At 44.2% G+C, this 17282-nt stretch overlaps 1 protein-coding gene across 3 annotated transcripts in view; it reads left to right on the top strand.

Annotated features, from left to right (window-relative positions):
• The window catches only part of NIPAL2 (NIPA like domain containing 2), an 85224-nt gene that overhangs the window by 49502 nt on the left and 18440 nt on the right, over positions 1 to 17282 (top strand). For all 3 annotated transcript variants that reach the window (XM_074986886.1, XM_074986885.1, XM_074986887.1), the window contains exons 6-7: positions 11626 to 11722; positions 14422 to 14557. In XM_074986886.1, coding sequence (XP_074842987.1) covers positions 11626 to 11722; positions 14422 to 14557 — 233 coding nt within the window. The remainder of the gene's footprint in view (positions 1 to 11625; positions 11723 to 14421; positions 14558 to 17282) is intronic.

Below are 17282 nucleotides of genomic sequence, written 5' to 3' on the forward strand. Positions count from 1 at the left end.
GGCTGAATCCAGCCCAACGAGCCCCAAACTGCCGATCCAGCTCACCACCATCTCATAGCCCAGTGAGACCCTCCCTGCCTGCCTGTGCGCCCCCATCGCTCAAAGCAGCCAGCTGCAGGGACCATGTGCATCTCTGTGTGCTGCATGCTCTGGCCCCACTCCTAGCACAGTCTTGCAGGTCCCACTATCCAGAAACCAGCCAATGGGAGCTGCCTGGGACATGCTTGTGGTGCGAGCAGTGCATGGCGTCCCCCTGCCGGGGGTACATGGCCTTTGCAGCTGGCTGCTTTGTGCACCATGTGTGGTTGTGGCAGGCAGGGTCCTACTGGGCTGTTGTCCAGGAGCCACCTAAGGCAAGCACCTCCCAGACAGAGCTGCACCTGACGCTTCTCCCCCACCCTGCCCCCAACTCCTTGTCCCAGGTGGCAACCTAAGCCCTCTGCATCCCAGCCCCTCCCAGGACCTGCAACCCTCCTGGACCCCAATTCCCTGCCCCAGGTCACAAACACCTCCTGCCCTAGGTCACAACCTAAACCTCTGCACCCCCTCCTACTGCCCCTGATGACAACCCCCTCCCAGACACTACGCCACAATCCCCTGCCACCAGTCACAACCCCCTCCTTCAGCAAAACTCCCCCCAGTCCTCTAGTCCAAGCTCTCGTCTGCACCTGACTTCCATCCCAGAACCCCCACTCCTTCAATAATATCAAGGATGAGTGTGGCCCTTGACCACTTAGCAAATTCTCGCAGTGGCCTTGCATCAAAAATGATTGTCCCTCTGAATTAGCTTCAGGGTTAAGACTGGGGTGAATGAGAAGGCTCTGTCTCTCAAGAATGCAAGGAGATCTCTGCTTCTTCTGGACGTAGAAGTTGCAATATGCTGTAAGCGCCAAGCTTCCTTCACCTTCCTCCTCCAGTTTATTAATGTTTTGTCATTTAAAAAATGTCATTTTCAAATAGGTGAACATTTCAGGCTGCTCAATTAAGAAACTACAGAGTAGCTTAACCCTGATGACTCTCTTCTCCAGCCTGTTTTCCAGCTCACAGAACACCTGTGGGGAACAGTCAGGGGCCGTACAAGTCAGAAGCAAAAACAGAAAAAACACGTGGACAGGGCTAGTACCTTTTGTGAGGCCTGCTAGGCTCTCATCATCATCGTCAACAACCATGGGCTTAGCAACTGATGGTGTCTGATGACTCTCTCTCTATTTTTTTCCCTCTTCCCCTGTACAGTGCAGAGTGGCTTAGTTTCTGTAGACTAGCTCCGCACCAATCTAGTTTATCATGTACCCATTCTCTGTGGGGTCTGTCTCTCCTATTCAAACCACCCATTACGCTGAATGTCAGGGTCTTGATCTTTTTCATTCATCTTTTTTCATCTTTTTCATTCATCGTTCATTCTGCAATATGCCCAAGTAGCCGTAACTTCTGCTGCATAGCCTTCTGCAGTAGGTTCTCTTTCAGCTGTATCTTCCTATATAATTCTCATTGGTGATTTTCTGCATCCATCCTACTCTCAGGATCTTTCTATAAGAACTCCTCTCAAATGCCAATATTCTTTCTTCAAATCTTTTGTTATCACCCATGTCTCACATCCAGACAACATGCTGCTGAATACACGCATTTTCAAGACATTCAGCTTCATTCCTAAGCCAATCGCTTTGCTTTTCTGGATCTTATCCATCACCTTCAAACTCGCTCTTGCTTTTGCTATTTCTTTATTACAGTCTAGATAATACATCATATTGCTCCCCAGATAAGTGAACTTCTCTACATTCTCCAGTTCAATCCCATCTATAGTGATCTTCTTTTATTTCATTATCTCCAAATACCATTGTTTTTGTTTTATTGATGTTCATACTCAGTCCGTACCACTTCCCTTCCTCATTTAGCACCTGCACCATTTTCGCTAGCTTCTCCTCCTCTTCCTCAATGATAACTATATCATCCTTGAACCTCAGGTTGTTAATTCTTACTCTGTGCTCAGAGATCCCTTCTACCTCTTCCTTGAACTTGTCCATTGCTCTCTCTAGATGCATGATGAAGATACTTGGTGACATCGTATCTCCTTGTCTTGTACCTCTACTTCTTCTCAACCAACTTTCCAACTCTCTGCATGTTCTCACCACTGCCTGTGCATTGTCTTTGATATCTTTTAACAACTGTATCAGTTTGCTATTCGCTCCGTACAACTCGAGCACTGCCCAAGTCACTTGCTGATCTATAGTGTCAAATGCCTTCTGAAAATCAATGAAGCAAGCGTATATGTTCTTGTTCTTTCATTGAGTTTTCTCCACTATCAATCTTAGTGCCAATATTTGATGTATGGTACTTCTATCTTTCCTGAACCCCACTTGCTCATCTGCTAGATGTTCTTCTATCTGCAATCTTAGTCTCTCCATCAGTATTCTCATCAGCACCTTGCCTAGGTGACTCGTTAGGACAATCATTCTGTAGGTCTTGCACTCCAATGCATTTCCCTTCTTGTGTATTGTCACTAGTGTGGATCTTGCCCTTTCGTTGGGGTGGAGATAAAAATGAAGGGTTTAGTGTGGACGGAAGCTGCCTGGAAGCAGGCTTGAGGCATGAGGGCTGTACAGGAGGGAGGGTGCAGGAGAGAGTTGGGGTAGGAGGGGCTGGGTGGGACAGGGGGTGCAGGAGCAGGCTGGGGACAGGAGATCTGGGTGAATGGGGGTACTTACCTGTGCAGCTCCCCAGGGCACACCATGGCTTCCTGTTTCCCACCCTCCTTGCCCTGGCTACCCCTGGACTCTGGCCCCTGCTGCTCCTGTTGGTTGCAATTCTGGCCAATCAGAACGGTGGGGGGGAGCCTCCAGGCAGCACTTCCCTGTGCTGCCATTCCCCCACCTGGGGGGAGCAGGCACGGCTGCATGCGCAGTCACTTCTTTCCTTCTCCCTGCTGCCAGGAAGAGCCTGAGGGCCAAATCCAACCCTCGCTTACCTGACTCTGGGCGCCACATCCTCCACCCCACAGTTGGCAGGATGCTGAATGGGAGCCCTGAGCTTCATCCAGGCAAGCCATGAGCTAGATCCGGACTGTGGGTCCTAGATTTCCCCACCCTACCTGATAAAACAGTCAGTGTTTTCTCTTCTATTGACTGTGCAATTTTCAGAGCTCATGCATGAAGCTGATAGAGATCAGTGGAAGAGCCTAATGGGGCTTCTTTCCATAAATAAAAATGTGTCTCTTCAGTCATGCAACAGAGAGGATTTTGAGGCGCTGCATGGAGACTTGGCCCACAACAACATTGGTGTCAGTGGACATCCTGTGCACAACACTGACAGTCGTGCTGTTTGGTATTTTTGGAAGGCCTGGGTTTTTAAGAAAAGATTTTAAATAGCTGTCTTGCATACTTAAAAAGCTTGAGAAATAGAAGAGCCAGTACAGCCCCCCTGACAGCACAGGTTTTATTGAGCAGCTTGCTTTGCTAAAATGCCAAATGATGTCCCGGTGTCAGTGAATTAACATTTGGTATAAAATCATTTTAGCTAGGTTTGGAATAGGGGCTTCTCCCATTTCGGGAGGTCGAGACCTTGCTGTACTTTGCACTTCCCAAGAAGGATTGTGGTATTATATATAACATCACAAGAGCTGTAGCATTTCCAGTGTAACTGTGTTTAGAAGCAAGTCAATACCACTGTGTATTACTACAGTCATGCCAGTTAATGCTACAGAAAAATCGCTTTCCTAAAAAAATCCAACATTGCAACCCTATGTATTATTGTATGTCCTCGTGTAAGACCCCTCCGATATATCGGTGCAGCTCTGCACAGCCACAGTGGTTTGTCCTACATAGAACAATGACCAGGATTGGGTCCCAAGAACCACCACCTAAGAGAATGCAGTAACACAGCTGTACACGCACAAGAGCTAAGCGCCCATTTTGAGAGGGTGGAAGTTCCTTTTGCTCCTGTGCATACGGAGTTGCTGCAGATGACCTCAGTTACAGATGGAGCTCTTAAATGTAACAGAAATCCATTGGATATTGGAGCAGCTGATATTTAACCCTCATGGTAGCAGAGGCAAAGCCTTGCAGCTCTTCCTGCACTGTGACTAGAGGAATGAGCTTCCTCCTGACTGACGGTCCTGTCATTCCCTGGAAGAACAGTTCTGGGAATCAGCGTGGCTTCTTGACCAGGTGCCTTCCGAACAAGAGCTGCAAGTAAAATGGGGAACGCAGTCCTAAACAGTGGTTCAGAGTGTGCTTGAAGGGATCTTTTCATGGATTATTTACGTCAATAGTTTTAAGCAGGTGGAGGCCCTGCACTGCTTTTGAACAGACTGTTTGCACGCTGGACAGCGGCGCCAATGGCTGTCGCATGCCCTGGGGCAAGGTGGGAAAGGGGCCTGGCTCTCCGCCCCAGAAGGGACAGTGCCAAGAGCTGAAGGAGTGGGGCCAAGGACAGTCAGCTCTCAGTGCTGCCCGAACTGCAGCACTGCCCCCGCCCCACACACACACACACCTCCCTCACAGCCACGGGCTGCCGGAGCAGCATTGCCATAGTGTTTGAAAGGGCCCCAGAGGTCCAGGCCCCTTAGAAATACCAGGACCAGGGGCAACTGTTCCCTTTGCCCTGCCCGCCTCTTCGGTGGGCGTGACACGGGATATAGTCCAGATTTACTCCATTCCTGGCCTTTATGTTTAATGTTAACTTAAGTATAATGGTATCAAAACAGCAACCTAAGCTCTTCACTCAGGCTTGGTTGTGCCTAGGGATTTCCCCATAGGATGGCATCTGTCATGGGCCTAATCCCTCCTGTTATCTGTTATCATATTATAATGTCAGGCTGCTAGCATAAGTTCCTCTACATCTGCATGTAATGTCTAGAAACAACCTCAGGATGACTTAATGTAAGAGCCCTGATTCCATAAGCTAGGTCATAACAAATACACATACAGAACTGGAAGGAACCTCAGGAGGTCATCTAGTCCAGTCCCCCTCGGCAGGACGAAGCACCATCCCCGACATCTATTTGCCCTAATCCCTAAATGGCCACCTCAAGGATTGAGCTCCCAACCCTGGGTTTAGCAGGCTAATGTTCAAACCACTGAGCTATCCCTCGCTATAAAAACATCAGAACATCTATACTAGTTCAGACCAAAAGTCCATCTATCTCAGTAGCCTGTCTGCCAACAGTGGCCAATACCAAGTGCCCCAGAGGGAGTGAACTGTACAGGTAACAATCTCTCTCCTGCCAACCATCTCCAGCTTCTGACAAACAGTGGCTAGGGACACCTTTCCTTACCCATCCTGGCTAACAGCCATTAATGGACCTAACCTCCATGAATTTATCTAGCTCTTTTTTTAAACCTTGTTATAGTCCTAGCCTTCACAACGTCCTCTGGCAAGGAGTCCCATATTTTGACTGTGTGCTGTGTGAAGAAGAATTTCCTTTTATTTGTTTTAAACCTGCTGCTCATTAAATTAACTTGGTGTCCTCTAGTTCTTATATTATGGGAACAAGTAAATAATTTTTCCATGTTCACTTTCTCCACACTACTCATAATTTTATATACCTCTATCATATCCCCCCTTAGTCTCCTCTTTTCTAAAATGAAAATTCCTAGTCTCTTTAATCTCTCTTTTATGGGACCCTTTCCTAACCCCTAATCATTTTAGTTGCCCTTTTTCTGAACCTTTTCTAATGCCAATATATCTTTTTTGAGATGAGGTGACCACATCTGTATGCAGTATTCAAGATGTGGGCGTCCCATTGTTTCATAGAAGGACAATAAGACATTCTCCGTCATCTTCTCTATCCCTTGTTTAATGATTCCTAACATGCTTTTTGCTCTTTTGACTGCCTCCACACTGCATGGATTCTTTCAGAGAACTGTCCATGATGACTCCAAGAACTCTTTCCTGAATGGGTGTAGCTAAATTAGCCCCCATCATATTGTATGTATAGTGTGGGTTATTTTTTCCAATGTCCATTACTTTACATTTAATCACATTAAATTTCATTTGCCATTTTGTTGCCCAGTCACTTAGTTTTGCGAGATCCTTTTGAAGTTCCTCACAGTCTGCTTTGGTCTTAAATATTTTGAGCAATTAAGTATTGTCTACAGATTTGACCACCTCAAAGTTTACCCCTTTGTCCAGATCATTTATGAATAAGTTGAATAACATTCGTCCTAGGACTGACCCTTGAGGAATGCCACTAGTTACCCCTCTCTATTCTGAAAACATACCATTTATTCCTACCCTTTGTTTACTTCCATTTAACCAATTCTCAATCCATGAAAGATCTTCCCTCTTATCCCATGACAACTTAATTTATGTAAGAGCCTTTGACGGGGGACCCTGTCAGAAGCTTTCTGGAATTCTAAGGACACTGTATCTACTGGATCCCCCTTGTCCACATGTTTGTTAATCCCTTCAAAGAACTTTAATAGATTAGTAAGACTTGATTTCCCTTTTCAGAAACCATGTTGACTTTTGCCTAACAAGTTGTGTTCTTCTGTGTGTCTGATGATTTTATTCTTTACATGGTTTCAACTAGTTTGCCTGGTACCGATGTTAGATTTACTGGTGTGTAGTTGCTAGGATTGCCTCTACAGCCCTTTTTAAATATTGCCATTATGTTAGCTATCTTACAGTCATTGGGTACAGAAGCTGATTCAAAGGATAGGTTACAAACCACAGTTAATAGTTCAACTGTTTCACATTTGAGTTCTTTCAGAACTCTTGGGTGAACGTCATCTGGTCCCGATGACTTTGTTACTGTTAAGTTTGTCAGTTAGTTCCAAAACCACCTCAGTCTTGGACAATTCCTCAGATTTGTCACCTGCAAAGGACGGCTCAGGTTTGGGAATCTCCCTAATATCCTCAGCCATGAAGACTGTTGCAAAGAATTCATTTAGCTTCTCTGCAGTGACTTCATCATCTTTGAGTGCTCCTTTTCTGTTTTGATCATCTAGGGGACCTACTGATTGTTTAGCAGGCTTCTTGCTTCTGGTGTACTTAAAAACATTTTGTTATTGCTTTTTGAGGTTTTTGCTAGTTCTTCAAACTCCTTTTTGGCTTTTCTTATTACAATTTTGCACTTAATTTGGCAGTGTTTATGCACCTTTCTATTTTCCTTACTAGGATCTGATGACCACTTTTTAAAGATGTCTTTTTATCTCTCACTGCTTCTCTTACATAGTTGTTAAGCCATGGCTCTTCTTTTGGGTCTCTTAGGGTGCGTCTACACAAGGAACTAACTTCAAAGTTAGGCACTACATCAAAGTAGCCAGCAGAGAAGCTACACACATTCTCCCTTACTTCGAAGTTAACTTTGACGTAGGGATCTCAACTTTGAAGTCCTTACTCCATTCCCAGGAATGGAGTAGTGCTGTACTTTGAAGTTTAACTTTGAAGTAGGGTGTGTGTAGACATTCTGTTTCGAAGTTGCTTACTTCAGAGTTGTACTTCAAATTAAACAACTTCAAAGTTATTTTTTAGTGTAGACACAGCCTTATTGTGTGTTTAAATTTGGGGTATACATTTAAGTTGGGCCTCTACTGTGGTGTCTTTGAAAAGTTTCCATGCAGCTTGCAGCGATTTGACTTTAGTCACTGTACCTTTTAATTTCTGTTTAACTAACTGCCTCATTTTTGCATAGTTCTGCTTTCTGAAATTAGATGCCACAGTGTTGTACTGCTGAGACTTTCTTCCCACCACAGGAATGTTAAATGTTGTTATATTATGGTCACTATTTCCAAGCTGTCCTGTTACAGTTACCTCTTGGACCAGATCCTATACTCCACTCAGAACTAAATCAAGAATTGCTTCTTCCCTTGTGGCTTCCTCTACCAGCTGCTCCAAGAAGTCATTTTATCTCTGCATCTTGTCCTGAGGTGACATGTAACCAGTCAATATGGGGATAATGGAAATCCCCTAATACTATTGAGTTTTTTATTTTGATTGCCTCTCTAACCTCCTGAATTCTGCCACTTTCCTTTTTCTTAACATAATTTTTGTTGTTTCTAAACAAAGAGGTACCATAAGGGGCTACTGGGTATCCCTCAGTGAGAAATGAATGAAAAGAGTGCCCACTATTTGGCTTAAGCTGTTTGGGTCCCCAGCAGGAATAGTTAGAATGTAGCAGTACTGGGGCTAATGCTTTGTATAGGCTGATCGGAGTTTGAATTCCCTTCTAATGGTTTCAGTGCTGTAAAGTGTTAGGTAAGCGGGTTATAATTTTACATGCAGAGTGGCAGTACACATGGAAACGGAACTGGGGTGGAATAGCAGTTTGCTGTCTATGTAGGAGAGGTTGCACATGGAATTTTTGTTGGGTGCTGCTTCTTGCCAAGGAGGAATGGCAAAGCTGCTCAGTGCTATAGATTTGTGATAGAAAAGCACCACTGCCTGAAACTCTCTTAACAGTGTGTTTTACAAAGGTTGAAGAGTTTGTTCTTTCATTCTGTTAGCAGTGGCTTGGAGTCAAAATTAGCAGAGTTCTTAAGTCAGTTATTGCCCCGGTCTGATATTTTCATTTAGAGTGACTTAAGAGGCATTATTGAGCCAGTGGAGGGGATTGCAAAGCTGCTAACTTTACTAATGCTGTCATCTGTTTCTGTCAACCTGCTTTCATAGCTTGTAATGGGGAGGGAGACTGGATAAAGTGAAGCATCAGCTAATCACCATAAGACGTCAGTCTTTCTTGTTAATTCTGTTACAGTGGTGGAAAAACTGAGGCAACTTCATTGAACCAATGGAGTGGAGATCTTGGCCTATCTTTTACTATAGGTTGTCCCAGACTTCACCTACACAGATTAAAGCAAACTCTATATGCTGTGGTTGGGAATTTTCAGGTAGAGAGATGTCCAGTCAATGCTAATGAAAAATTAATGCAGATTTAGACAATGATTAGTTCAGTAAAGCAAGTTTTGTCCTTTGCATTTTCAAAGGGCTTTACACTTGAAAAACGTGTATGAAATCACCGTTTTTAAAATTTTCTATATTAGCTATTTTCTTTGAGTGGATCGAAAAGCCTGCTGCATTTGTAATATGGCTAATTCTATGAGATTGAGTTATCTTTTCGTTGCTTTTGAAAGCAAGGGGTAAGTGTGAGATCCAATTGAAAAACTGATTCAAGCAAACTGGTTTGCTAATTGTTTCTATAGAGTGTGTGTGTGTGTGTGTGTGTGTGTGTGTGTGTGTGTGAGTCACAGGATTTAGGTAAATTTATCTTGCAGATAGATATGCTCACTAATTCAGTCTGTCCTCACATGACAAGTGAGCACCTTAAAACTTCCACCACAACCCTTACATCTTTAATCAGTGTCTGTAAGTGTGTCAGTGCAACAACCACATCCTTCTAGGATGTAACATTATCACTTAATTACACTTGTGGTAAGGATGAAAGCGTATTTTAAAAAAATTAATCAGAGAGGACATCTAGGGAGTGGGCCGCAGCACTTCTTTCCTTGGGGAGAAATGAGACTTAGGGTCCTTTACTGCTGGGAAGATCAAGCCTGCTGTGGTCCATCTTTCAGAGTTTGATTTAGTGTGCCTATGAGGGGTGTGCTAAATCAAACTCACAGGGCGCCCCCATTGGCACTGGTACATCTGCCCATTATTAGGAGTAAGGGAGATCAATAGGAGCATATGGTGACTCCTCAGCCATATGCGAGTCCACAACCGATGAGCCTGTGAAAGCTCAAGACATCGTCGGACACAGCGGACTACCTACCTGCCTAGGAGCATTTACAGTTTGGGAATCACTGCCTCAGGGCCATCTCTAGGCATACCCAGAGTATGCAGCTGTATAGGGCACCACTCTGCCCCGAATTAAGTAGTGTCCTATACTGCACATGTGTATGCCCAGCACAGCTGAACACCAGTGCTGCCTCAAACAGCCCCAGTCCCTTGATCTGCACGCTGCCTCCTGGATGCTGCCACCCAATCTGCCTGTCCTCCAGCTCTGCCTCCCAGCCCCATGGTGCCAGTCCCCTGGCTCCTTTGTCCCCATTTCCACGTCTTAGCCCCACAGCCCCTCTGTGCCTCTCTCCACCTCCTAGCCCCATGGCCCAAACCCCTAGCCCTCCACTCCCAGCTCTGCCTCTCAACCCCCTATCCCCACCTTGCTCATATGGCCCCTCAGTTCCAGTGGCTCCAATCCCTTGGCCTCTTGTTCTGCCTCCTGACCCACAGCTCTGGTAGGCTGCACAGCTTCCCCTTCCACCTGTTCCCCCACCAGCCTCCCTGCCCTGCTCCTGCCCCCACAGTCCTGAGCACAGCCACCCATCCTGCAGAATTGCTGTTCGGCTCCCCATTGGGGAGGAAGAGTGCAGGTGCCGAGGCTGCAGAGAGCACCCAAATTCATAAGGACAGCCCTGCACTTCCCTAAGGCCTGCATGAATTTATACCTGCTGTCGTCAGCCTGGAGGGGCTGTTCCAGGCACCAGGTATTACTGGGGCTAAAAGAGCATTGGTCACATCTCTGCACCAGCTGGAGAAGGGGCCATTACAGCAGCTACTGTGCTATTCCCTGTGGTAATACTCCCGTAGGTGGGGTAAGGTGGCTTTAGGCCAGCTTTGAGCTTTGGGAGGACCACAGAATCTGTCCTAATGGCAGCAAGGATCTAGGCCTGCATTTTGACCTGTGAATCTGACCATCATCTACACTGACAGCAGAATAATTACGTGTCTGCAGCTGAGCTGCTAGCGGCCTGTCTCATTCTGTTACTCCCAAGAGATGTTTCACTCATTGCTTGAGAGAAGGTTAAACATTGACAGGCTGACTGAAAACTCTGTGGCTGACAATCATGAGGCTGTTTTTTGCAGCTGGTGATGCTACCCACGTGTTACGGTACTGCAAGGGAGCAAGTGTTACTGTGGGAACCTGCAAAACTAGCTAATGAAGCCAGTAAATTTAACTGTCAGTGTGGAAGGTAGAGATGACATAGGTGGAGCAAGTCTGGGCTGTGTACAGTGAAAAGTGTGTCGGCATCTACAGACGGCTAGCAGGGCAGTCTCTGTTGGCATGTCACAGAGTTTTGCCAATGTACCTTCTGTCATACACCCTCCTGACAGGGAAGTGGATAGCCAGTGATTGAAGATCACTGCCTGGCTGTAATCTGTATTAATACAATACTCCATGATAAGCAAGGCAGGAAGTGTGGCCATGAAGATAGTGCTAGCTAAGGTTTTACAGACAGAGGCAGACAAAAAGTGCAGAGGGGAAAGAAACTGAGGTGGTCAGATATTCTGGTGGTAGTCTGTGTAGAAATATTAGGCTAACCATGATAATATTCTGCTTCAGGCTAGCTCTCTATTCCTGAGCCCTGGGGTGCCTGTATTGATTATCACTAACTGATGTACCTTTGTTGTCACAGAAAAGCAATCTTTGTTTTAATCTTCTCAATGCTGTGAAAGCAAACAGGCTCATCAAGAGCAAAACAAAAGCAAAGAACTGAGCAGGAAAGATTTATAAGAACAATTACTTGTTAACTTGATGGAAGATAAGGTTACTTTTAGCAGAAGATGCTTAATAAAACAATCCCCTTCTCCAGCTGTTTGAGCAGAGCAGATCAATGTGACATTTTAAAGAGCTGAATGGAGCATTTATTATATTGTTTACACCTTAACCTTTCTTGCCTTTTTTCCCAGATCTTAGAAATAATAATATTCTGCATTCTTCTGTATGCCTATAAAAGAAAGGATGTGAAGCACATTGTGCTTTTGTTAGTGATGGTAGCACTACTAGGTAAGAACATACTATTCTGTTTGTGTAAGAGTCCTTTCTCTCTCTCGCTGGATTGTTCTCTGTCATTTGTCCCCTATGTTAGCTTATGTCAGTGCAGTGTTTAAAGGAGCAATCTGAAGGGGAATCCTTTGGTTTTTACATAGTTTCAATGAAGCTTCTTTCTAACAAGCAAAGCTAGTTACTCAACAAACATTATATAGCTATTGCTAGTACTGTTTGGTTTTACACATTTTCAGTTTGTTTCTGTGTGAATCCAACTGGTACATGGCTATTTCAGGTCTTTTTATCTCTGTCATTTGAAGCAACCCTTTATCATCAGAGAGCGTTGAAACTCCGTATGACTAGAACATCTTTTGTGACCAAGACTAGCTGAGGAAAACAAATCACTAATATGAAAACAAAACCAGAAAATTTCTTAACCACTCTGATTGTATGCAGTTCCTCAGTGCAACTGCCTGGGACCTTCTGCTGCATTCCAGTACTCCCATCTATGTATGTATATTATATTCCCAGAACTGAAGCCTTAGCAAATACCACATATTTTACTATACTGCCTTTTTAGATGTGTATTAGGACTTTGGCAGCCTACTAAACTTTGTTAAAGGTTGCTATTTGCATTAACTTCTCCCAAGGTATTCCCCGGAAAATCCACTTAACACTTAGTGTCCCAAGAATCCATCCTTGTCTTGGACATTTTCAGTATAGTCCTTTGAGTGTCCAGGTCTTACATCTGCTCTGGAGAGTTCATGTACAAGAATACATAAATCATTCATGTAATACAATGGATCTCAAAACATAAAAGCAGTCAAGTAGCACTTTAAAGACTAACAAAATAATTTATTAGGTGATGAGCTTTCATGGGACAGAGCCACTTCTTCAGACCACAGCCATACCAGAACAGACTCAATATTTAAGGCACAGAGAACCAAAAATAGTAATCAAGGTTGACAAATCAGAAAAAAATTATCAAGGTGAGCAGAGAATAGAGGGGCAGAAGGGTTGGGGGGGAGTCAAGAATTAGATTAAGCCAACTATGCAAAAGAGGCCCTATAATGACCCAGAAAATTCCCATCCTGGTTCAAACCATGTGTTAATGTGTCGAATTTGAATATAAAAGAGAGTTCAGCAGCCTCTCTTTCAAGACTGTTGTGAAAATTCCTCTTCAATAAGATGCAAAGTTTAAATCATTAACAGAATGGCCCACTTCATTAAAATGCTGACTGACAGGTTTGTGGATCAGGAGTATTTTTATGTTTGTTTTGTGCCCATTAACTCTTTGTCTAAGAGCATTTGAAGTCAACATCCAGTGGATCTCAAAGGTACTTAAATGTAATTCAGTCAACTCTCCCAAGGATGTGGTAGAATGTTGCCATGTCTGTTGCACTGTCATGACAAAACTCTTCACCTTTGAACAGTCCAGCCATTAGCGGGAAGGTCAGAACTAGCAGTTTTTACTGCAACATTATGTTTTCAAATGTAACTCCAAACTTCTGCATGGTAACCTGTGACTTACTGAGGTTTTTAACTACACACATGAGCACAATGGTTGGTTGTTCTCTTGTTTTTGGCATCATACTTATTATGGTCCAGAATCTGACATCCTTTGCTCACCTTGTGTTCTGCCTTGTCCAATCTCATTGATTTCAATACAGGTTGAATCTCTCTAATCTGGAACACTCTCAACCAGAATGATTTTAGCTGGATGACCACTTGTGATGGGTGTGGCCAAGATTCCTGTGGTCCCATCAAGATTGTTTACAGCTACCAGTCCTGGCTCTCTGTTATGTGCTGTTATTTAGCTGCAATTTACACCTAAATGTCTTCTAAGAGTCCAGTAAGCACTGAAAGTGTTAGTAATGCTTCTAGACAACATTGACCTCCTGTGGTCTGGCAAATTCTCTCATCTGGCACTGGTCAAATCCCAAGGGTGCCTGATTAGAGAGGTTCAACCTGTAGGCCATTCAAGAAGTAAGGTACTATTCCAAGGAAGCAAAGGGAATCCTTGAATTTGGGCCTAATGGTGAACTACAGATAGGCCAACACTAGACCTATGTGCCAGTTAAACACCACGTGAACTGTCAGAGGTACTTTAAGCCAAATGCGTGAACCAGAACCCCAGATCTGAATCCCCTCCCTTACTCTCCTCTGCTGAGTGTTCTGAATTGTATGCCAATATGGGGCTATTTCTGTAATTGGGCTAATTGGAGCTTTGGAACTGAACATCTTGGAACACCTGAGATTGGATCCAAGTCGAGGAAGGGGGGGAGACTTGTCCCTGCTATTCATTGTTTTCCTTTAGTGTAATGTGTGCGCTTTTGCTCTTCTCATTTTGCTGCCCTTTAGGTTTTGAAATTCTTCTACTTTATATGTGCTAATTGTAACGGCCACAACTGAGCTTCAGCAGCAGTGGTTGGGGCAAATCAAGAGCCCACACCAGAGGCAACACTTGAATGCCTTTTAGTTTAGCCACCTGAGCCTTTCAGGTGATGGGGATACCTGATTCTAGCTCCTAGTCTGTCATTCAGATTGCTACTCATTTTCCTTTAAGGAAGCCTTGTTAATTTAAGAAGAAAATCAGAAGAATTAAAACACCACTAATCTTTTAAATATCCTGGCGATCAATATGTCTTTCTGCAGCACTGACACACTGGGGTAAAGACTTATAATTCCCCCTCGCTAACATCTCTCTTTCTTTCCAGCATCCCTGACCGTCATTTCAGTAAAGGCTGTGGCAGGCATGATAACATACTCGGCAAAGGGCAAAATGCAGCTAACATACCCCGTTTTCTATATCATGCTCATTATATTGGTGACATCTTGTGTTTTCCAAGTCAAGTAAGTTAGTTTTTGCTAATCATTCCATGCTGGTTTTGTTAATTACTGGTACTTACGGACTTTCTAGTGCAACTAACAGTTAAACACACCAATTGCATTCATTGATTGATTGATATTTTATTTCTGATCAGATGATTTCACTTGGATTTATTATGCTGGTGCCTTCTGTTATTAACAAACAAAACTCAGATTTATTCAAAATGCAGTCTTCTTTTTGCCACAATTCTTACACCCAGGTGTGAACTGAAATTTACTATGTTCCTGATGTTTTCTTTCTGTTTATTTTTGTAATGTAGTTTTTAAACCCTTTTCTGATAATGAATTAATCACATAATCAATGTGCTTCCAGTAACTTCACCTTCAATATAGAAAGGGATTTTTTTCCCCCTTAACCTTGACTGACAATACAGAATTTCTTCAGTGTAACAACTTTGCTCTGATGTCAGAATGATCCACACCCCTGAGGGACACAGGTATGCCAGTCTAAGCCCCAATGGAGACAGCGCTATATTGATGGGAGGGCTTCTTCTGCCAATGCAGTTACCAGTGCTCATTCAGGTGGATTAACTAAACTGAGAAGATAACTCTCCCATCAGCTGTGCCATAGGTGCATCAAAGCAGCATTTTAAGGATAGATGTGCCATTAAATGTGTGGTCACCTAATGTCCTAAGATAGGAGCTGTTGTGTATCCTCCCATTCCCTTCATCTAAATCTGCATGCTGTGTTGCCTGGGACAAATTTGAGCTTGAAGTGCAAGCTAGGTATGACTAAGCCTCTCTAGGAAATAGTTAACTTCTGGAGAGCGCTCTACAAAATCAGGATTTTTCATGCTGGCCTCTGCCCCATTAAGTGATCGTTTTATTACCATGACTGGAGAGTGCTGCTGCCATTGTAATATAAAATATAACTCCCAGCTGAATGGGGAGTCCATTCTTTTTATTCTTGTCCCTGTGCTTCTCGTATGGATTACGTCAGGCAGTGCACTCAGATGGGCTGCTCTAGATGAATTCTGGAGGTTTGTTTCCGTTATTTTTAGTCAAATGGCCAGCACATTTCACCATCATGTGGCAATTAGAGTTCCCTTGGGAGAAAGCCGATGCTTCATTCTGCAGTGCCTCTGGACCTCCTTGTCACAGGCTGCCGAATAGTTTGCACCCAGCTCTTTGAAGGGAGAAGTGTTCAGGACATTTCAGAGAGGAAATAGAACTTGGTACATAGGAGGCTGCTAAATGGTTCTTTTCTCCTTTGGCTGATTTCTTTCTCTTGCTTCACTTGGTCAAAACTCAGACAAAGAGCACGTGTGGCTACTTTGCTTCCTGGGCCCGATATCTTCTATTCCCACGGAGCAGACTTTTCAAAAGCAGATAGTTCTGGTATCCATGACTGCCCCGACCTCCCCTCACATTTTACCTAGATCACTCACCAAGTTTATTTCTTTCACTGATTCTTGAGAACTCAGAACAGCTCCTAGTACATCTTCTTGGGGGTTGCTGCTGAGCATCAACATCTATGTTTTAGTCCCTGAGAATGAGATTGTTGTGAATGGGAGAAACAATAAGGTGTTTTCAGTGACTTCAAAACCCTGACTATCCTTTGTGGATATGTAAGATTTCTTTATTTTTAAAGTACCATGGAGACTGCTCAACAGTTGCTGAAATAACCATGCAATTACTTTAATGGCTAAAACAGATCAGAGTTTGGATTTTTACTATTCACATATATCGTACCAATGAAACCTTTAAGCATAGTTCTTTTTATGGGTTTCTGAAACACTCTGCCATCTCCTTATATTTCTTTCTCTTTCAGATTCATTGTTGGCAGGAAACAGTGTGTGGGGAGGGGGTGCAGTGACATTGAATTTACAAAGATACAGTCCAGTGTTCGTGGGTACAGTTCATAATCCTATTGGTAGATCTAGATATGGCTGGTTGTGATGCTTCTGTGGGAGACCTTCATTCAGCATGGTGAATTGCTTTGCCACTGGGTTAAACAGCTCTTGAGAACATACATGCAAATCTTGGCCTTCATGTCCCTGTGCCATGCACAGCCACATTGTGCTCAGTTCTGTGGTGTGTTTCTGAGAAGTGCTGCACTGAATGTATAGCCCAAAGGTGGAGGGGATCACATCACTTTAAATCCCTTCTTTGTGCCTTCCCAAGGCTGGGCTGTTCTGGGAGCCAACGTGGCCCCTCGTGGAAATGATATTGACCCTCCATGGCTAGTAAACTCCAGCACCCTCCCCACAGCTGCCTGTGGCAGGTAATGCTGCCCAAAATCCACATGCTGCTGTTTGCTGTAACCCTACCCTGACACCAGCCATGACTCCTGTATCTGTGCTTGAGTGATGGCACTCAGGGAGACAGCCCGTGGCTGTTTACCACTGGCACAGACAGAGGTAATGAGCCACAATACTCTGCCCAGTGGCTTTTTAAGCCCCTTTATTCAGAGGGAAGCAGGGGTGAGAGTCTTGCCTGGTGTGTGGATGTAAGTCAAGTTAAACATTATAGTTAAATGCCACAGAAAGGGCAGGATTTGGGTGCTTTAGTGGAGGTGGCATTGTTTGTCCTTAATGTGCTGGTGGGTTTGCATGAGCTGCTGCTCTGACACTGACCTTTGTCTTGGGGCACAGCAGACACTTTTACACATGGAAATTCTGCTGACTGTTTCCCATCTGTGACTGCGTGCTGCTCCCCCTCCCACCTACATGCGAAGGCCTGGAGCTCC

Source organism: Carettochelys insculpta, chromosome 2, assembly GCF_033958435.1.
Source record: "Carettochelys insculpta isolate YL-2023 chromosome 2, ASM3395843v1, whole genome shotgun sequence".
Lineage (NCBI taxonomy): Eukaryota > Metazoa > Chordata > Testudines > Carettochelyidae > Carettochelys > Carettochelys insculpta.